General features: G+C 43.7%; 1 protein-coding gene across 2 annotated transcripts in view; it reads right to left on the reverse strand.

Annotated features, from left to right (window-relative positions):
• The window catches only part of SLC37A1 (solute carrier family 37 member 1), a 60,264-nt gene that overhangs the window by 14,003 nt on the left and 24,221 nt on the right, over window positions 1-22,040 (reverse strand). For both annotated transcript variants that reach the window (XM_073359754.1, XM_073359744.1), the window contains 5 exons: window positions 10,964-11,095; window positions 7,053-7,143; window positions 5,186-5,248; window positions 2,426-2,511; window positions 1,371-1,419 (listed from right to left, as the gene is read on the reverse strand). In XM_073359754.1, the coding sequence (XP_073215855.1) occupies window positions 1,371-1,419; window positions 2,426-2,511; window positions 5,186-5,248; window positions 7,053-7,143; window positions 10,964-11,095 (421 nt within the window). The remainder of the gene's footprint in view (window positions 1-1,370; window positions 1,420-2,425; window positions 2,512-5,185; window positions 5,249-7,052; window positions 7,144-10,963; window positions 11,096-22,040) is intronic.

Raw genomic sequence — 22,040 nt, forward strand, 5'->3', positions numbered from 1 at the left:
TAAAACTGGATAAGACTTTTAAAAAAATGGTTTTCTTCTAAGATGTTTCAGTGGTTACTTCTAACAATAATAGGTACAACGTTTGCAGAGAGAAGTTGTGATTTTTAAGGTAATTATGTTCCTTTCTGCTTCCAAAAGGAGATCAAACTGTTCCCATTAATTCAAGAGTATTTTGTCGTCTTTGGATTTCCTTATCTCCCTCCCCTGACAAGGGCTCTCCAGATTCATCAGTGTTTGAGGCTGAGAGCAATGAACTCTACTCCTACTTTTAATCTGCCTTTCTGTAAAGTCAAGCAATGGCCCAGATCACACTTCCAGCCACTCTGTGCATGATTCTCACCCTCCTGAGTGGCAGGGACACCATCCTCCCCTTCCTAGGGTATCGTCCTCCTTCCAGGCCCACAGAGAGTCTCTGGAACTAGTGACACAGCTTGGACGAGGCATTAGCTTTCTAGCAGAAGTCCTTAAGTGGAAGGGAACCCACATTTAAGGGCGTGTGTGTGTGGGGAATCGCAGGGGCAGCAAGGCAATGGAAGGTCCTGGGAGCGTGACTCCAGTTCAGCTGCACGGCCAGGGAGTTTGATGGGAAGCCCTAGAGAACATCCCCCTCCAACAGAATGGCTGGGGAGAAACTCTGCAAGGGGAACCACACAGAGAGACCTCCTTCCCCTCAGCCCATTCTGTCAGACTGCCCCTCTTGTGGTACAATCTGTCTAGATGCAATTCGGAGCTGGTCAAACAAAGGTGTCCCCCCCCCCTTCAAATAGTCTCCTTTTCTCAAAATTGGAATTTTTTTTGGTGAAAATGTCTTAGTTTTGTGTGCTCGTCTGTCTGTCTTTTGGGGGGAGGGGGAGGGCTCTCAGTTCCCCCCCACACCCTTTACCAGCAGTGAAATGGATAAAAATGGGGATGGAGGAGACGAGAAATTCAAAAAGCAAAAATTAAACATATTTAAACCAAAAAGTTTTTCGAATTTTTTTTTTATGAAACATGTTGAATGGAGGAAAAATATCATTTCTTTTTGAAATCCCTGAAATAAAAAGGGCTTTGAGTTTTCCAAGGTTTTTGTGAATGAGGTTTTCCATGTTTCGACCAACTCTAATGCAATTATTTTTCCTACGGCCTGAAATGAAATAACTGTGCTACTGAAATGCTGTCCCTGGCTCTTTTCCTCAGGGTGGTTCATGGCCTCTAAAGAGGCTAAGCAGAAATCCAACTGACTTCACTGGGAGCCGCCGGTGTTCAACACCTCTGAAAAGCAGACAATTAGTTTCTAGACTTTTCCCCCAGAAAAATCAGTGTGAATGGAACAAAAGTAAAAGAAAACTAAGTCCAGTTAAAAGCAGGCAGAATGTAATTTAAGTTCTCACCTATAGTAGCTTCTAGGCCCATTTTACTGATTGCAGAGAACATGTATAGCTGTAATGGATATGAATGGGTAAACATTTAAGTAGTAAAAAAACAGAAAAATAAGGTTTGATTCTATTTTCACGCTTTTACCAGCATAAATTCCCACTGAAGCTGAGTGAGAGCAAGTTAAGGCCCCTGCGCTTCACAGAATTGTAGGTTTTCACACACACAAAAAATCACCTTAATGTCACAACATGAAAAATACTAGTTGTCTGTGTGATGAAAAGTTGTTTGTTATTTTTGCTGCTGGAGTCCCCAGGCATGGAAATCACAGTCAATTTCCCCATGCGGCTGCTTGTCTCACAGGGGTCTCATAGAGGTAGCTAATTAATATGACCATAATTTTTTAACCCGTCAGACTTTCAAATTAAACATAGCACAGAGTTCTGCTGATTCTGGCAAGATGAGTGTATGCATTGTAGAAGTACACTATAAAAATCACAATGTACATATGTGGCAGCCAGACTCCTAACATTAACAGCTCAGCAATTTTGATTATTTGGTGGTTGTTTGAAATCAAAAAGACAAATCACTTATTCATAGATTCATAGATATTTAGGTCAGAAGGGACCATTATGATCATCTAGTCTGACCTCCTGCACAATGCAGGCCACAGAACTTCACCCACCACTCCTAAAAAAGACCTCACACCTATATCTGTGCTATTGAAGTCCTCAAATTGTAGTTTGAAGACCTCAAGGAGCAGAGAATCCTCCAGCAATTCTGATTCAGAATTGAATAACTGAGTAAAAGGAGTGCTGTCAAAGCCAGCTGAATGTGATAATTTTTCATAGAGTTCTGTAGCATATGACGTGCCAAAGAATGGCGTATTTAATTTATTAAAACCAGCCCAAACCTCTGTGTTGGTTCTTGTGCAGAGACTTTTCAGAGCCACTTTCATCCTGGGGTGAATGATCAGAGATTGCTGAGAACAGCAATCTCTAATGGAAATGCTCACAGAGCCTCACCCAGTCGCACAGAAGGGCACAACTAAAATAAGGAGAGTAGATCTTACGGCAGGTGCTGCTAGCAGTAACATCATTCCACAGGTTGAAGCCCTTTTTTCCAGTCTATCTGATATCATGCCTGCCAAAATGCCACCTGAAAAAGAGACACATTAAAGAATAAATTTGATGAGCATTTTATGCAATATAATTGGACATATATTTCCCCAAAGTTACAGCAATCCAGTGTAATTGTTCTAAAGGTATGCTTCTGTTATAAACACACATAAAGCATAGGACTGAAAATCTAGTTTGAGTTAGTAGCTTTATCATCATCATCTATGCCACAAATGATTCGACTGAGCTGGACAATCGCAACGGGCACTGTAGTCTGTCTCATTGGCTCCTTCTGAGGTCATCTGTACACCCAAGATGATGTAATTGGTGGGGACATCTAGAGTATTGCTGTGTCATTAGTAGAGTGGCTCGCCAGCATTTTCCAGCTCCTGTTTTGGAACCCAACTGCGTCAAACAAGCCTCTGGGGTTGAACCAATGAATTGAGGCCTCCATGTCCTCTGGAGGAAGAATAAGCCTAGCCTCAACACGTAGGATGTTATAGTCTGACCATGACAAAAGAGCCATCATCATAAACCCTGTGTCCCATCCAAATTCAAGTGTAAGATCCAGAGGTATGTCACCCACATTTACTGAGCCACAAATCACTTGGTAGGATGCACCAGAAGCCACCTTGTGTCTGCTTTCAGTTAATACTGGATACATCCTTTGGTTACCCTGGCAAGGATGCAGTAGAGATTTCATCTTGTCTCCTTGTGCTGCCCTGTCTGCCTGTCTCCTCATGTTGCCTCTTGTCCTATACCTAGATGGTATGCTCTCTAGGAAAGGGGCCTCTTTTTTGTTCTTTGTTTGTCCAGCGCCTCGCACAATGAGGTTCTAAATTCATGACTATGGCTCCTGGGTGCTCCTGCTATACAAAATGAAATAATAATAATAAATCCATTTCTCATCAATGCGTTAAACCCAGAAAATAGCCTGCATCAGGGAGAGAAAAGACCCATGGATCGATATTCTGCTAAGCATGTGGACGGCAGGAGAAATAACCCCCAAATTACAGAAAAATACTTTTGAAGTGCTCATTCCTATTGCATTTGACCCAATTATTATAGCCCTTTTGCAATAATTTTTCAAGTGCACTTTTGTTTTCCCAACTCTTCCATAGTCTACTGTCCCCCTACCTCTTTTCAAAGGGCAGCCCTCACAGCAAAATGCCCAGTTATATGTATCGCACAGACGCATCTGGGTCCCCATCAAACTCTACAAGTAGCTATGTTGGTGGCTTGGATTTGCAGCCGAGTTGAGATTTGTGTTTAGACTGCTGAATAAAATCTCTGTTCTTGTGGGTGCTAACTTGGCTTGGTCTACACTTAAAAGAGGTCAACATAGCTATGTTGGTCAGGAGTGTGAGCAAGCCCACATCCGACTGACATAGCTATGCTGAAATAACCAGTGGCGGATTAATGGTTTTGCCGCCCCCTAGGCCCAGAAATAATTGCCGCCCCTTCCCCCCCTGACCTCACCTCTGCTCTGCCTCCACCTCCTCCCCTGAGCGCGCCACTGGGTCCTGCTTCTCCCCGCCTGCCAGTGCTTGTGCGGGAAACAGCTTTGCAAAGGAGGGGGGAACAGGGGGAACGCGGTGCAGTCAGGAGAGCAGGTGGGGCTGGGGCGGGGATTGGGGAAGGGGTGGAGTTGGGGGGGAATTGGGGCGGAGCCAGGGGCGGAGGGCCCGAACCGGCACCGGGGGAAGCAGCCTCTGGCTGCTATTATAAATTTGCCGCCCTAGGCCTTGTTGGCCTAGGCGTTAATACGCCGCTGGACATAACCCCAGTGTAGACACAGTTATGTCAATGGAAGAATGCTTCAGCTGATATAGAATCAGAATAATAGAATTACAGGACTGGAAGGGACATCGAGAGGTCATCTAGTTCAGTCCCCTGCCCTCATGGCAGGACTAAGTATTATCATAGCTACTGTTGTTCCAGGAGGCGGTGTTCTTAAAGTGATGGAAAAACCCCTTCTTTCCATGTAGGGTTCCTCTACACTACAGGGTTATGCCACCATAACTACAGCCATGCAGCCACACTGGTATAGTCTCTAGCACGGAGATACACCTACCTAAGCTTGCTTTCAATTGCATGGTGTGAAATTCACTTCTCCTGCACAGAGCCTGAGTGGAGAGCACTAAGGAAGGTGAAATTCAGGGCCAGGCTAGAGCAGTGGCTGCAACCCCTTTCTGTCACTTGCTCAGTGTACTGGGGGCCATTAGATCTACATAACTCTGGATCCAGTGAAACCTCCTCCAGTTCACCCCAATCACTGCCCTCCACTGAACTGGCATGGAGACCCCCTCTGTGGCATATGGGTGCAGAGGAACTGCAAAATTGGTGTAGTTCTGCTATGCAAGGGTGAGGACAAGATACATTTTTGGGGTAGAGGTGTGGTGACAGAGGGGAAGAGAGGGGTAAAGGGACAGGGCCAGAGGTTTCTATGACATTAGGATCCTCCAATCTTTCTTGCACCAGGATCACATAAGGGGCTGTGGATTCATTCCCCAAGACCTGCTACTAAGGCTGGTCACATGACATACGATTTGGCTATACCATCCCCATCCTGCTCCCACTGGAGCCAATTTTGCCATTTTCTGGTGGATGCAAGACCAACCCCCAATTTCTTACTAAAAGAGTAAAACAGAACAGCTGTGTGTGCTACAGATTTTCTAACCTAGGTCTGATTAATAATAGTGTGTTAAACTTACCAAAGATTCCACCCACATCAAACAATGTGGAAAGATCCCCAGCTCTTTTTGCATCAAGATGCTCTGACAATAAAAGCAGAATAAATCTGATTAGAATAGCCTCTCACTTCAAAACTAGGAGAAATGTATTCATTTTATTTAGATTTATATGTAAAGCCTGGTCCACAGATAGCTTTTGCTCCAGAATAATTATGTTAGCTAGTGGTGTGATTTTTCTTTACCCATCTAGTTACAACCAGTACAACTGAGTGTGGGTGCCGTTATAATGGTACAAAGGTGCCTTACCCCAGAATGGCTTATTTACAGGAATAAGCTTTACTGGTATAAATACCTGTATACTGATATAACTGTGTCCATACTAGAGGGGCACATACCACTTGAGCTAAAGTGGTAGAACTTGTGAGTGCACACAAGAATGTTCTGGTTCATTAGCAGCAGTCTTAAAAATAATCAGAGCATCACACTACTAGTAAGTCCCAATAAGTAATGCTGCTTTGTTTCAGAAACATGCTTGGTACAAATTAAGGCCACATAGGGAGCCTAATCCTGAAGCCCTTACTTACGTGACCAGTATCACTGATTGGCTATATTGTGTTGGTTAAACGCAGCCTGGAGTAAGGAACAGTGCAAAGCTGCAATGCCCCAGGAGCAGAGGGAGGCAGAATGCCTACTTGATCACCCCAGCATGCAGACGGACACCCCTGCAACTAGATTATAAACGATATCCAACGAAGACTGTGTCTTTGTATGTGTTTGCACAGTGCCTAGCACCAAGGGGCATCTGCGTGCTACTGCAACATAGGGTGGGATATTCAAAAGCACCTAACGGAATTTGATGCCCGATGCCCCAATGTTCATATAGTAAAACTAATTCTACTGTTTTAAACATAAAACTTACTAGCTAATCTACTCCCTTCATCAAACCTATTACCACAGAAGTACTGGTTACTAGGAGGGCATACTGTGCCCTGTCAAAGGCCGTAGTGAGCGTCCCTACTGCACACACTTCCCTACAGTCATTCTGCCTGCCTGTCTCTTCTGGTCATGAGGCTGTGGATTTAAAAGCCAGAGGATAGCCCAAAGAATAGGAACTTCTCGGGGCAGTGTGCCTTCCTCTATGTTCTGTATCGCACAAAGCACAATGATAGTGATGATCTAATAAAATAAATAAATAAATAAATAGTAATAAAGTCATTCCTCTGTGCAGCTTATTAAGCTCTTTGGGATCCATCAGGATGTAAGGCACCATTATAAATATATGATTATTACAGGGTTTTTTTAATGAAATATTTTTGGCTGGTTCTCAAGAGCCAAAGACATTACAAAGACTTGCAATTTTCAGAGAGAAATCAGACGCTTATTTTTGTGGTCACTATCTCTTAATTCTCAGTACGTATCATTGACATATAATAAACGGCAGTCTTTCAACTCTACTAGGGCAACCATAGCTTAAAACAAAAGTAGTCATGTTTATTTTCACGTGACTAGGCTCATCATAGTCCATGACACCCCCCCCCCCACCCCACCCCCCGCTGTTCCTCAGACGTTCTTGTCAACTGCTGGAAATGGCCCACCTTGATTATCACTACAAAAGGTTCCCCTCCCCCCAACCCCCACCCCTGCTCTCCTGCTGGTAATAGCTCACTTTAAGTGATCTATTATGGTTACAGTGTGTACGGTAATACCCATTGTTTCATGTTCTCTATGTATATAAAATCTCCCCACTGTATTTTCCACTGAATGCATCCGATGAAGTGAGCTGTAGCTCACGAAAGCTTATGCTCAAATAAATTTGTTCGTCTCTACGGTGCCACAAGTACTCCTTTTCTTTTAACTAAATACTTGTTTTCCTCCCACAGATACTTACCTACATTTGTGATATAGAGTGGAAGCCAGAAAAGGAAAGTGTAACTGACCAGTTTAGCAAACAACAAACAGAGAGAGAATTCTATGACTCCCTAAGGTGAGAAAAGAAAAAAGAAGAACAAGGTTAGTACCTAGACATGTGTTGTTGTTGTTTCTTTGCTTCTGTTAAACCACACCATGCAAGCAATCTGCAAATGGCATCTTAATCCTTTCTGTCTCAGGAATTTCTCCCTTGAGTCTTCCTGTTCTGGAAGCATGAAGCTTGTGATCAAAGAAGATTGCAGTATTCTACTTGTATATCTTTCTCTCTCCATGTAACTGTACTGAGCTAACCAAAACCAGAATACTAATAAGGAAAGATAGAGCTTATAACCACTTCAGAGATTGACAGTGATTTTCTGTTATGTTATATGCATCTTCCCTTTTATAGAACTGATCTGGCACATACTGTTGTAACCTGGGGTGTTTTCCCCATCAACTTAAATTGGGCCCAGATTTCACCAGTAGTATTTATTTCTTCAAAAATCCAAACAGTCCATATGGTACATGGTCTCAAAGAGGTGCCTAGTTAGGACTCAGCTCAGTCAAAGTGGGTGCTTATTTAACATACAAGTCTCAGTATTCTTTTACCCTATCACCTTAACTGAGAATTCTATGTAAGGTTCATTTATTATAAAAACACAGCTGAAGTATATTTGACTGCCACATAAACCTGTTCCTGTCAATCCTTCCCCCACCATTTGTCATCTTCTGGCAGTAGTTTGGGGTTTTACACAGTTTTAAGTCCTTGCTGTTATGCTACTCCTGCAGGTGTCAGTATGGATTGCTGGAAATTCGCTCCCCTACCCCACCCATTCATGCTTTCCCGTCCCCCTCAACACCCTCCCTCCCGCACTACCCACCCGCCCACACCTTGCTGTATTTAAAGTGTTATTCATTCCCACTGGCAAGTGACGGAGAAGTGGAGGGGGAAGAATCAAGACTCAAGGAGAAGGCAGAAGAGGATATTTTAGATACTATATCAGGATCAGGTTATGGTTAGAATCTAAGGGTACAGGAGGGTAGCGTATAGAGCCAGGAACTCTTTCCTACATTCACACTGGCCCAATAACAGTTCAGCCTGGATTTCATTTGTGTTTCCTTGAACAGAGCTATTACCCTGAATTTGAACAAAGCCCCTTTCCTTTTATCCAGCAGCCTGAAAGTTTGAGTTGCAAGATGCTCCCCTACATAAGCCATAAAATGTGCTTTCAAATTAGGAGCTTTTGAAAATGACAATTATCATTTATGAACCTACTACTGATGGAAGTCATCTGCCTGAAGAAGTGATGCCATTTGTGACACTGGCCCAAATTAAATCCTACTATAAGCAGGTACAACTGTACTGACTTCCATGGCGTTATAGCCTGCTTACACCAGGGTAGAACACAGTCCACTGACTATGGAAGATGTAGACAGGAGTCTAGGTAGAAGTTTCCATCATATTTTAACAATTGTTGAATTCATTTTTCACTTTAAAACTTAAACAAGATAGGCAGCCAATTAATGCAGTGAAGCCCTGATGTAATCAAGTGCTTTCCTTTAATAGGTACAATATTATTAACATTTCATAATGTACATCAATACAACTACTCCAAATATGAGGACAAATACACATACAACAGGGGGTAATGGGCTATAGAATATATTATATTATATACCAAATTCATATAGCTCTACTTCAGACTTACACTTCATACCCACTCACCAAAAAACAAAACCAAAACACATCTGACCAAAAAAAGCATATGCACTGAAGTTCAGCTTGCTCATACCGGATGAAGAGTTCATTACACGTAAGGATATCACAGTATCGCAGAACCACTGGGACTAAAGCTAGTCAGAAATCTGAACTTTTGTCCTGCAGGAAATTCTGATATTTCAACATTGTTTTTTTGTCTCAAAACAGGATGAAAAGTCAAAATTGCTACAATTTTCAGAGAACGAAAAGTTCCAAAAAATTTCTATTTGGAAACATTTTGTTTCAGTTTGACATTGAACTGCATCTTTCTGAGCTGCTAGTGCCTCAAAGGAATTGTAGTTTGGATGCCTCATGCCCCCATTCTCCTCTATGAGCCAGATTCCTCAGCGAAACTACATCTCCCATGATACACTATGGCAGTTCAGCCAGAGCGGAAACTGAAGAGCATCATGGGAGATATAGTCCAGCTGAGAAGCCTGACCCAGAAAGTAGAATGAGGAAGACCTGAATTACAACTTCAATGAAGTACTATGGTAGCTCAGGTGGATGCAGATTAAGATTGCAACGACTCAAAAACGTTTTGATTCTGTTCAATAAATGGAAATATTTTGATTCAGGTCAACCCTACCCCAAAGATTTTTCCCCCCACAATTTTCCATTGTGAAAAAATTCAAGAAAAAAGAAATCAGTAATTTTGTGAAAACTACATTTTTCCATTAAAAAAACCCCAACAATAATAATTTAGATACAAAATTCCAAGCAGCTCTAACTGGGACTAGTCTGCTACCTGAGGTTTCAAGGAGCATAAGAAGAGGTGCTATGAAAGGACAGTTCTGTGGCCCCTGCAGAAGAGGCTGTAGGTATTTCAGCTACTTCCCCTCCACCCCATGTAATTCAAGGTTCTCTCTCTGATGCCCTTATTTCTCTCCCCACATTCATAAATACTGTCCCATTATGTTAATAATGTCATCAATCTCTTGGGTTATTGTCAAGGTTCCTTCCCCACTCTGAACGCTAGGGTACAGATGTGGGGACCTGCATGAAAACCTCCTAAGCTTACTTTTACCAGCTTAGGTTAAAACTTCCTCAAGGTACAAATTAATTTTACCCTTTGCCCTTGGACTTTCGCTGCCACCACCAAACGTCTAACACCGGTATTATTATTATTAGGAAAGAGCTCGTTTGGAAACGTCTTTCCCCCCCAAATCCTCCCAAATCTTACCCCCTTTTTTCTGGGGAAGGTTTGATAAAAATCCTCACCAATTTGCACAGGTGACCACAGACCCAAACCCTTGGATCTTAAGAACAATGAAAAAAGCTATTAGTTTCTTAAAAGAAGAATTTTAATAGAAGAAAAAGTAAAAAAGAATCACCTCTGTAAAATCAGGTTGGTAAATACCTTACAGGGTAATTAGATTCAAAACATAGAGAATCCCTCTAGGCAAAACCTTAAGTTACAAAAAGACACAAAAACAGGAATCTCCATTCCATTCAGCACAGCTTATTTTCTCAGCTATTTAAACAAACAGAACCTAATGCATATCTAGCTAGATTACTTACTAAGTTCTAAGACTCCATTCCTGTTCTGTCCCCGGCAAAAGCATCACACAGACAGACCCAGACCCTTTGTTTCTCCCCCCTCCAGCTTTGAAAGTATCTTGTCTCCTCATTGGTCACTGTGGTCAGGTGCCAGCGAGGTTATCCTAGCTTCTTAAACCTTTACAGGTGAAAGGGTTTTTCCTCTGGCCAGGAGGGATTTTAAAGGGGTTTACCCTTCCCCTTATATTTATGACAGTTATGAAGTGTGTGAGTGCTAGTTATACAGCTTAAAACATCAAGAGCAGGTTTAAACTTGCACTCACTAGTTTTTTGAATATTTGTAAATTCTAATATGTGATTCATTAATTTATTCAACTTGCTTATTTGAGCCAAATGTTACCTTTTTCCTGTATCCTCTCTTCTTCTGAATAGGACGCCCACTTTGTCTTATCCCTTATACCCCCCGATTTCCGACATCCAGTCAAAACTCAACATGACTGAATAGAATACCAGTTTTGAGATGGGAAAACCAACTTTGTCCAACTTCTTCATTTAAACAGTCTAAAAATCAGAATCCTGTAGGGCAAAAGCCGAGGCACAGTAGAGTGGATAAGACTAATGCATGTACTCACAGGTATTCGCAAAGCGCCTATGAAGCTTACAGCTGACATTCTAGTTCCACCTTCCCCAGTGACTGCAAAATTATGGTTCAGTGGCACTGTGCAGTTCTCTCTGTCTGGAAGCAAACACTGCATCGCTGGATCCTACAGACAGTTTCCCACCACCACAAAAAGAAAAGTAAATACATTAAAAACGTATGTATCAAACAACCAAGTCATTCACATGTCTTGTGACTTTACTTTTTGTACTACAGAAAGTGATTCACTGATTCTGAAATCTTTAGTGAAAAAAGCACTATTGTTTAGGGCTGCATGCATTTACTTCTGAAGTCAAAGCACTACACTGTCTGTATTTTGAGCAGATTTCAAATTGCAAAACCACTACACATCATAGCATGCCCTGAATGGAACCCAGCTATTGGAAATTGACTTATTTCTTCTACTTTTCATGGCTTCTCCCCATCCACCATTCAAATGTGGTCACACTAGTTGGAGTTGAAAACACTTCTTGGTTAACATACTGAAGATATCACTGACATTACCTGGCTTCTATATAAATATTAAGCTGATTTTTCAGAATTTCTGTCCCTTGTATCTTCACATTCATCAGTTTAAGTAAGGATCATTTGTACTGTTCAGGTATGCATAGCATATGCTTTGTTTTAAGAGACTCATGAGTTTGTTTTGTTCCTCACCTCCAGTTTTCAGTCTTACTCATTCATGCAGTGACACCTATGAATTAAATCATTATCATCGAGGGACTAGATTCTGATGTTTTACACTGAGTAGTACCTTACTCCACCTGACTTCAATAGCAGTGGCATCAATTACAGAGGGTGGCGGGGGGAAGTGAGAGCAAATCCCCCCCCCCCGCCAAAACGCTTTTTGCACTTGCTCAAAGTTCCATAGGCCATGGAGCGGGGGGCCATGGCCCAACCACCTTTAAGCAGCTGGCTCATACTCAACAACTACAGCTGCTGCCAGAGGGGTCTGGACCAACACCCCAGCTGTGTAGTCACATTGCCACTAAAGTTTGACCTGGCCTCCCCTCTGTACACATGAAGGGGTGGCCAGGCCAGGTTTCAGTGAATGGTGTTGCAACCTGGAGCATAGGGTTACCACGCCATTGAAATTTTGGAAGAGCGGCAGAGCGAAATGATGTGGTGACCTGGCGCACCAGGAGCCTCTTCCTGTACAGCAGAGTGCAGGGGAGCCTACTGAGAACTCAGACTGGCTCATGCACTGTGTGGTAAGAGAGGGGTACACTCCCTGACTGAGGGAAACCTGGGGTCCCTTCAGGAGGAGGGGGTTGGGTAGGGACCATAATTTGATCATTCTCCCTTGGAAGTATCTGATTTGGCACCTCTGTTCAACAGTGCTGTTGGGGTAAAGTGCTATTCAATATGAATAGGGCTTGGAATCCGTGCCTAAATGCAGCAAGCCAATTAGCCAGAGATTACATTGAACCAAAACCTCTCATGTGCTTTCCCCTGAATCTTGGGGAAGTTCAGACCTAAATCCAAGATTCACCAATCGCTTCCATGTGGGGTGGCAGAAATTTTGGACACACAGCTGTCACGGTCCATCAAAACTCTTTTGCCAGCTTGTAAAAATGAGAGGTTCGATAGCTGTAGCAACCCAGTATTTCACCTGCACCCTGTGCCACTGTCACACTTTAAGATGACCTATCAGTGCTTCTCTTTTTAGCTGCAAGAGGATTTTAATGTACGTTCATCCTTCATCAAGATTTAATGTAAACGTGTGATAGTTAGGAGAAGAGCTTAATACTACCAGGTTTATTTGAATCTAAGCTTTATTTGAATCCTAGGAAACGCACATTAACCCTAACAGATTTGACAGCAAGCATCCCAGTGCTGCTCAGCCAGTGTTCGTCCGTCATGATCAAGATGGAACACCTCTCAGGGTGAAAGGATAAAGTCTCCTGATCCATTCAATCTATAGTCTCTCCACACAAACTGACAAGAGTGCCCATTACTGAGAGTTATGATTAGAGCTGGCAGAGCAAATTACAGCCAACAGTTTATTTTCAGATTTCAGCTCTTCGTGTTTATGAATTGTCCAAAAACAGCTTATGAGATTCAAGACTCTTGCCATTATTTTAAAATTATTCAGAGCATAATACTGGCAAGTAACATCTGGGCTGTAGGTTGTACTCAAACAGTTCATTGTAGACAGTGAATATACTTAGTTCAGAATGCTTTGGTTAATTTTGATTGAACACATAGGTGACAAGTAGAACTGGCTGAAGTTTGGTGTGTGGAAAGTTTTCTTACCTAAAAATATGATTTTGCCATTGAAACTGAATTTTTGGGGGAGAAAATAATCAATTCTGAGAAACAATTTTCACCACAGGAAGACGTGAAAACAAAAAGTAGTTAGAGTCAAATCAACATTTTGAAATGAAATGAAGATTTTTGTTTTGTTCTGGTCACAAGGTATTTCTGTTCTCTGAAGAGACAAATCCAGAATCAGGTTTCTGGTGTGAATACCAGTACTGATTTACAAATGTAAAGTTTGCTCCTGCCAATAACCTCTAAGGGTATGTCTACGCTACGGAATAAGGTCGAATTTATAGAAGTCGTTTTTTTAGAAATCGGTTTTATATATTCGAGTGTGTGTGTCCCCACAGAAAATGCTCTAAGTGCATTAAGTGCATTAACTCGGCGGAGTGCTTCCACAGTACCAAGGCTAGAGTCGACTTCCGGAGCGTTGCACTGTGGGTAGCTATCCCACAGTTCCCGCAGTCTCCGCTGCCCATTGGAATTCTGGGTTGAGATCCCAATGCCTGATGGGGCTAAAACATTGTCACGGATGGTTCTGGGTACATATCATCAGGCTCCCCTTCCCTCCCTCCCTCCGTGAAAGCAAGGGCAGACAATCGTTTCGCGCCTTTTTTCCTGAGTTACCTGTGCAGACGCCATACCACGGCAAGCATGGAGCCCGCTCAGGTAACTGTCACCGTATGTCTCCTGGGTGCTGACAGACGTGGTACAGCATTACTACACAGTAGCAGCAACCCATTGCCTTCTGGCAGCAGACGGTGCAATATGACTGGTAGCCGTCATCGTCGTGTCCAAGGTGCTCCTGGCCACGTCGGCTGGGAGCGCCTGGGCAGACATGGGCGCAGGGACTAAATTTGGAGCGACTTGACCAGGTCATTCTCTTTAGTCCTGCAGTCAGTCCTATTGAACTGTCTTATGGTGAGCAGGCAGGCGATACGGATTGCTAGCAGTCGTACTGTACCATCTTCTGCCAGACAGGCAAGAGATGAGGATGGCTAGCAGTCGTATTGTACCATCTTCTGCTGGGCAGGCAAGAGATGAGGATGGCTAGCAGTCGTACTGTACCATCTTCTGCCGAGCAGCCATGAGATGTGGATGACATGCAGTCCTTCTGCACCGTCTGCTGCCAGCCAAAGATGTAAAAGATAGATGGAGTGGATCAAAACAAGTAATAGACCAGATTTGTTTTGTACTCATTTGCTTCCCCCCCTCCCCTGTCTAGGGGACTCATTCCTCTAGGTCACACTGCAGTCACTCACAGAGAAGGTGCAGCGAGGTAAATCTAGCCATGTATCAATCAGAGGCCAGACTAACCTCCTTGTTCCAATAAGAACAATAACTTAGGTGCACCATTTCTTATTGGAACCCTCCGTGAACTCCTGCCTGAAATACTCCTTGATGTAAAGACACCCCCTTTGTTGATTTTAGCTCCCTGAAACCAACCCTGTAAGCCGTGTTGTCAGTCTCCCCTCCCTCCGTCAGAGCAACAGCAGACAATCGTTCCGCGCCTTTTTTCTGAGCGGACGCCATACCAAGGCAAGCATGGAGGCCGCTCAGCTCACTTTGGCAATTAGGAGCACATTAAACACCACACGCATTATCCAGCGGTATAAGCAGCACCAGAACCTGCCAAAGCGATACCGGGCGAGGAGGCGACATCAGTGCGGTCATGTGAGTGATCAGGACATGGACACAGATTTCTCTGAAAGCATGGGCCCTGCCAATGCATGCATCATGGTGCTAATGGGGCAGGTTCATGCTGTGGAACGCCGATTCTGGGCTCGGGAAACAAGCACAGACTGGTGGGACCGCATAGTGTTGCGGGTCTGGGACGATTCCCAGTGGCTGCGAAACTTTCGCATGCGTAAGGGCACTTTCATGGAACTTTGTGACTTGCTTTCCCCTGCCCTGAAGCGCATGAATACCAAGATGAGAGCAGCCCTCACAGTTGATAAGCGAGTGGCGACAGCCCTGTGGAAGCTTGCAATGCCAGACAGCTACCGGTCAGTTGGGAATCAATTTGGAGTGGGCAATTCTACTGTTGGGGCTGCTGTGATGCAAGTAGCCCACGCAATCAAAGATCTGCTGATATCAAGGGTAGTGACCCTGGGAAATGTGCAGGTCATATTGGATGGCTTTGCTGCAATGGGATTCCCTAACTGTGGTGGGGCTATAGACGGAACCCATATCCCTATCTTGGCACCGGAGCACCAAGCCGCCGAGTACATAAACCGCAAGGGGTACTTTTCAATAGTGCTGCAAGCTCTGGTGGATCACAAGGGACGTTTCACCAACATCAACGTGGGATGGCCGGGAAAGGTACATGACGCTCGCATCTTCAGGAACTCTGGTCTGTTTCAAAAGCTGCAGGAAGGGACTTTATTCCCAGACCAGAAAATAACTGTTGGGGATGTTGAAATGCCTATATGTATCCTTGGGGACCCAGCCTACCCCTTAATGCCATGGCTCATGAAGCCGTACACAGGCAGCCTGGACAGTAGTCAGGAGCTGTTCAACTACAGGCTGAGCAAGTGCAGAATGGTGGTAGAATGCGCATTTGGACGTTTAAAGGCGCGCTGGTGCAGTTTACTGACTCGCTTAGACCTCAGCGAAACCAATATTCCCACTGTTATTACTGCTTGCTGTGTGCTCCACAATATCTATGAGAGTAAGGGGGAGACGTTTATGGCTGGGTGGGAGGTGGAGGCAAATCGCCTGGCTGCTGGTTATGCGCAGCCAGACACCAAGGCGGTTAGAAGAGCACAAGAGAGCGCGGTACGCATCAGAGAAGCTTTGAAAACCAGTTTCATGACTGGCCAGGCTACGGTGTGAAAGTTCTGTTTGTTTCTCCTTGATGAAACCCCCCGCCCCTTGGTTCACTCTACTTCCCTGTAAGCTAACCACCCTCCCCTCGTTCCTTCGATCACTGCTTGCAGAGGCAATAAAGTCATTGTTGCTTCACATTCATGCATTCTTTATTCATTCATCACACAAATAGGGGGATGACTACCAAGGTAGCCCAGGAAGGGTGGTGGAGGAGGGAAGGAAAATGCCACACAGCACTTTAAAAGTTTACAACTTTAACATTTATTGAATGCCAGCCTTCTTTTTTTCGGGCAATCCTCTGTGGCGGAGTGGCTGGTTGGCCGGTGGCCCCCTCACCATGTTCCTGGGCGTCTGGGTGTGGAGGCTATGGAACTTGGGGAGGAGGGCGGTTGGTTACACAGGGGCAGCAGTGGCAGTCTGTGCTCCAGCTGCCTTTGCTGCAGCTCAACCATACACTGGAGCATACTGGTTTGGTCCTCCAGCAGCCTCAGCATTGAATCCTGCCTCCTCTCATCACGCTGCCGCCACATTTGAGCTTCAGCCCTCTCTTCAGCCGGCCACCTCTCCTCCCGGTCATTTTGTGCTTTCCTGCACTCTGACATTATTTGTCTCCATGCATTCGTCTGTGCTCTGTCAGTGTGGGAGGACAGCATGAGCTCGGAGAACATTTCATCGCGAGTGCGTTTTTTTTTTCTTTCTAATCTTCACTAGCCTCTGGGAAGGAGAAGATCCTGTGATCATTGAAACACATGCAGCTGGTGGAGAAAATAAAGGGACAGCGGTATTTAAAAAGACATTTTATAAAACAGTGGCTACAGTCTTTCAGGGTAAACCTTGCTGTTAACATTACATACATAGCACACATGCTTTCGTTACAAGGTCGCATTTTGCCTCCCCCCACCGTGTGGCTACCCCCTCAACCCTCCCCCCACCCCGTGGCTAACAGCGGGGAACATTTCTGTTTAGCCACAGGCAAACAGCCCAGCAGGAACGGGCTCCTCTGAGTGTCCCCTGAAGAAAAGCACTCTATTTCAACCAGGTGACCATGAATTATATCTCACTCTCCTGAGGATAACACAGAGAGATAAAGAACGGATGTTGTTTGAACGCCAGCAAACATACACTGCAATGCTTTGTTGTACAATGATTCCCGAGTACGTGTTACTGGCCTGGAGTGGTAAAGTGTCCTATCATGAAGGACGCAATAAGGCTGCCCTCCCCAGAAACCTTTTGCAAAGGCTTTGGGAGTACATCCAGGAGAGCCGCGAATGCCAGAGCAAAGTAATCCTTTCACATGATTGCTTTTAAACCATGTATAGTATTTTAAAAGGTACACTCACCGGAGGTCCCTTCTCCGCCTGCCGGGTGCAGGAGGCAGCCTTGGGTGGGTTCGGGGGGTACTGGCTCCAGGTCCAGGGTGAGAAACAGTTCCTGGCTGTCGGGAAAAGCGGTTTCTCCACTTGCTTGCTGTGAGCTATCTACAACCTCGTCCTCCTCCTCATCTTCTTCGTCCCCAAAACCTGCTTCTGTGTTGCCTCCATCTCCACTGAAGGAGTCAAACAACACGGCTGGAGTAGTGGTGGCTGAACCCCCTAAAATGGCATGCAGCTCATCATAGAAGCGGCATGTTTTGGGCTCTGACCCGGAGCGGCCGTTCGCCTCTCTGGTTTTCTGGTAGGCTTGCCTCAGCTCCTTAAGTTTCACGCGACACTGCTTCGGGTCCCTGTTATGGCCTCTGTCCTTCATGCCCTGGGAGATTTTGACAAAGGTTTTGGCATTTCAAAAACTGGAACGGAATTCTGATAGCACGGATTCCTCTCCCCATACAGCGATCAGATCCCGTACCTCCCGTTCGGTCCATGCTGGAGCTCTTTAGCGATTCTGGGACTCCATCATGGTCACCTCTGCTGATGAGCTCTGCATGGTCACCTGCAGCTTGCCACGCTGGCCAAACAGGAAATGAGATTCAAAAGTTTGTGGTTCTTTTCCTGTCTACCTGGCCAGTGCATCTGAGTTGAGAGTGCTGTCCAGAGCGGTCACAATGGAGCACTCTGGGATAGCTCCCGGAGGCCAATACCGTCGAATTGTGTCCACAGTACCCCAAATTCGAGCCGGCAAGGCCGATTTAAGCGCTAATCCACTTGTCAGGGGTGGAGTAAGGAAATCGATTTTAAGAGCCCTTTAAGTCGAAATAAAGGGCTTCATCGTGTGGACAGGTGCAGGTTTACATCGATTTAACACTGCTAAATTCGACCTAAAGTCCTAGTGTAGACCAGGGCTAACAAACTTAAAGCCTTTCTGTTTCCATGAATATTCATGCAAGTAAACTCACTGGCCACTGGGGGAGCAAACACAGTGGAAGCAGTTTGTTGAAGAATGAGTCATCTCAGAATTTTTAGCAGTATTTACCCAGGGCTAGTTTTTCCACTGTGTTTCCTCCCCACAAAGAATTAGATGAAGACTACTCTCATTTTTTTTAAAAAAGTGTCTATATGACAAACAAGCAACCAAACAACCACCTACCTGTAGAAAACCTTTAAAAAATGGTCCTCAGGTGATGTTCAGAGCCGTACTTCACCAAGGGAATGAGATTTTACGTTGTCCAGTATCATGAATACTGTACTTAGCCTGTCTTGTGTTGTCTAGGTTAGATTGCACTCAGTTCTCATTTTCAGAAGGACTGTTTTTGCAAACAAAGGGCCTGCAAAGTTCAGTAAATAAGTATGTACAATGGGGAGATAGAATAACTCTATTCCTTTTCTCTATAGATGTTCTCAGTATGGAGGGTGGGAAGAGGTGCCTCCCAACCCAGAGTGTTCAGTCTCCATGCTGAAATCCAACCACTCAAAAGGTTACATATTATGCACACACATAACTAACCATTTCACATAAACACACACACAAAATCAGAGGGCTAAACTGTGCCTCTCATGAATGGCCCACGTAATGGACCTCCAGAATCACAGTCCCTGCACTCAGGGGAGTGCAGGCACTGCTAACACGTTGTTTCCTCTGCAAGCAACAAGACAAAAGTGGAGAAGGCCGAATCATGCCTTTGTTTCTCCACCCCACAAACCAGGAGAGCTTGTTAGCCATGTGATGGGGTCTATATGGCACCTTAATAGAGAGTAGCAAATTACTTCTGTTCCCCAGGGAGCTCCAGGAGCCATTTTGTTCCCTTGGAGTGGTTCGGCTGCACACCGAGCATCATTACAGGCTCTGCCTACCAGGCATAACTCAGGCCTTAGAATGAAAGGAGGAACACGTAAAATAGCTGCTCATCAGTAAGGACTTGGTCCAGAGTCCTTGGAACTCAGTGGAAAGACTCACATAGACTTTAATGGGTTTCGGAACACCAAAGAAACAAAACCAGCTGTGTTGTCCCTGGGGTGGGGGGAGAGAAGAGAAATGGTCTCTCCTCTACTCACTAGTGAATAATCAACTACATTCCCTTGTAATAGATCCTACACAGTATAATTAGTAAACAAAGGGATGCAGAGTGAAAGGTACTCATGTTTTGGCTATTTGTACTTTGTGTATACAGCACATTACTCTGCTCTCCTCAATGAAACTCAGGGATGCGATTATTGAAGAGATTGATCACAACTACAACGCTGGGATCTGAAGGTCTCCCAAAGTTGGGGATGTTTTTGATCCAGGCTATGGGTTTATGCTCATCGCCTTATCACTATTGTGACTTTTGCTCACATTGCTCTCACTACTCTTCCCCTTCTTTTAAAATTAAAATGTTCATTCTGAAGAACTCAAAGTGTACCCCAGAAAGTGATACAACTGGTTTTGTAGGTGAGGACAATAGGGCACAGAAGTTGTTAAATAGGTCATTATTTTTAAGAAGCAGTAAATCTCCAGCCGAAAGCAAAAAACTGCTAAGGGAACACTACAGTATAGAAGAAATTAAGGGGAAGATTTTCGTATGCATAAAAGGCAGTCAGTCACCTACCTGCCTTTTGTATCTTTGAAAAATCTCCCCCTAAAACACTGTTTTAAAGTAAGTTGAAATATTTTTATATTTATATTTTTCTATAAGATCTTTAGCAGATTGAAACATTCCTGGGTGAAGCCATTTTCATTGTAAAGATTCTATCTGAGCTTAGAAAATCTTACATAGTTTTAACTTAAGACATTTCATTGTACCTGAAGTTTTTTGGTTTCTTTAAGATTGGCTTATGGACTCTGAATTTATTTGTACCATTCATGTAGGACTTTGAGCTCTGCAAGACAGTTTTAAAGAGCACTACATTAAAGAAGTCACTGATGCTAGAAACAGGGTTAGACCCTACTTTCACATATCAAAGATCTTTGTTCATCACACCTCAGATGCAAAGCCAAATGGAAAAACTTATGGTTTGATAACTGTACATTCTAGTTATTTTAAATTCAGGTGGAGCTCTGTGAATCTTGCAAAATGTGAAAGAGAAGGCACTTTTACATATTCTCATTTCAAATTGTGCTGTACACAGGAGCGGCACAGGGAATTCAGATTGTGCGCTCATTCTACTTAATGGCTTTGACATTTTTCACCACAAAATCCACATTTTGTAGCAATACTTTAATCACAATTAGACTTCCTAAACTGATCCATTTATTTCAGAGGCTGCTATTAAAGGAACAATCTTTCTCCTCCCCCCTCCCCATTGAAGATAAAGATTTCTCACATTCTCTTATAAAATATTCATTCTAAGCTGTCCGTGCCCAGGAAGGGGGCACCAGGGTTGTAGTTATGGTCTTTGGGGTACGCCCCGCCTCCCCCAAGGATCTGATCCTATCTATCCTCTGTGGGCTCCCCAGGCCCCCAACTGGAACAGATCTAAAATAGTTGCTTTCCTGTAAATATAGCCATTCATTTGCATGTGCAGTTGCACATCAGTGCATGCTGAAATTGCATTCTTTGAAAAATGTCACCATATGACACTTTATCTAAAAAGATTTGCCATAGACATGAAATGTGTGGGTTAGGTAAACCTTAAATGTATATTCACCACCAGGTAGAGAGAACATGGGGCTGTGTTCAGTTGGGTATAACATTAGAGGAGCAGAGGGAGGCACTAAACTTTACAAAGTGCCTTAGTACATCCTGAATGTTATGTAAAAAATATAGTCAGAAAAGCATGCCCTGTCCATATCTAAAGTCTTAATTTAAAAGGAAATATAGACAAAATTTGCCCCAGATAAAGTTTATGGATGCATATTTTTGTTGTTCTTTAGTTGTTCATTCCTCCAGTGCAGAAAATTTATGGAGGGCTGAGGATAAATTATGTATAATCCATAAAAGGTAAAGTGCAGTCAAAGATTGAAGTAATTATCCTTGACGGGCCCAAGTCCAAGAACAAGGATTCTGCAAAATACATACTAGAAATGGTCTTATTAAAAAGAAGAGTCGTGTTGGGAAGTGAATTACAACGATCTAGCAGAAAGAAAATCTATTATCTGAGTAAAGAGCAGCTATATCTTTATCTAAAGGTTAAGAAGAGAAAAAGTGAAAGATTTTTTTCCATTTCACTGTTTAAATGCAATATACTCTGGTAAAGGGGAAATGCCTGGAGACGAGGACTAGACTGAGAGGCTGCATATTAAATATTTACACTTTATCTTCTGGAGAGAAGTAAGAAGTTGAAAAGTAGGGAGCCTTCCAGATATGGGAGAACTTTACCACAAGAATTTTTTTAAAGAACTGATATTTCTGCAGAAAGGGAAAGCCAAGTTAAAAGAGTCCTTAGAACAAAAGAATTGCAACATGTTCATAGGTAATGATCAGCTGGGTCTACAGGCTATGTTGCAAGAGCAGTGAATGAGAGATTAGATTAGAAGCAATGAAAAAGATACCAAATCTTCACATAACGCTGTACATTTCTTTCCCTATTACAAATGCCATTAAACCTGCCCTTTACTGTCACTTATCAAATTCCTTTATTGCAGATTGCACAGACTGCTTGAACTAC

Source organism: Lepidochelys kempii, chromosome 1, assembly GCF_965140265.1.
Source record: "Lepidochelys kempii isolate rLepKem1 chromosome 1, rLepKem1.hap2, whole genome shotgun sequence".
Lineage (NCBI taxonomy): Eukaryota > Metazoa > Chordata > Testudines > Cheloniidae > Lepidochelys > Lepidochelys kempii.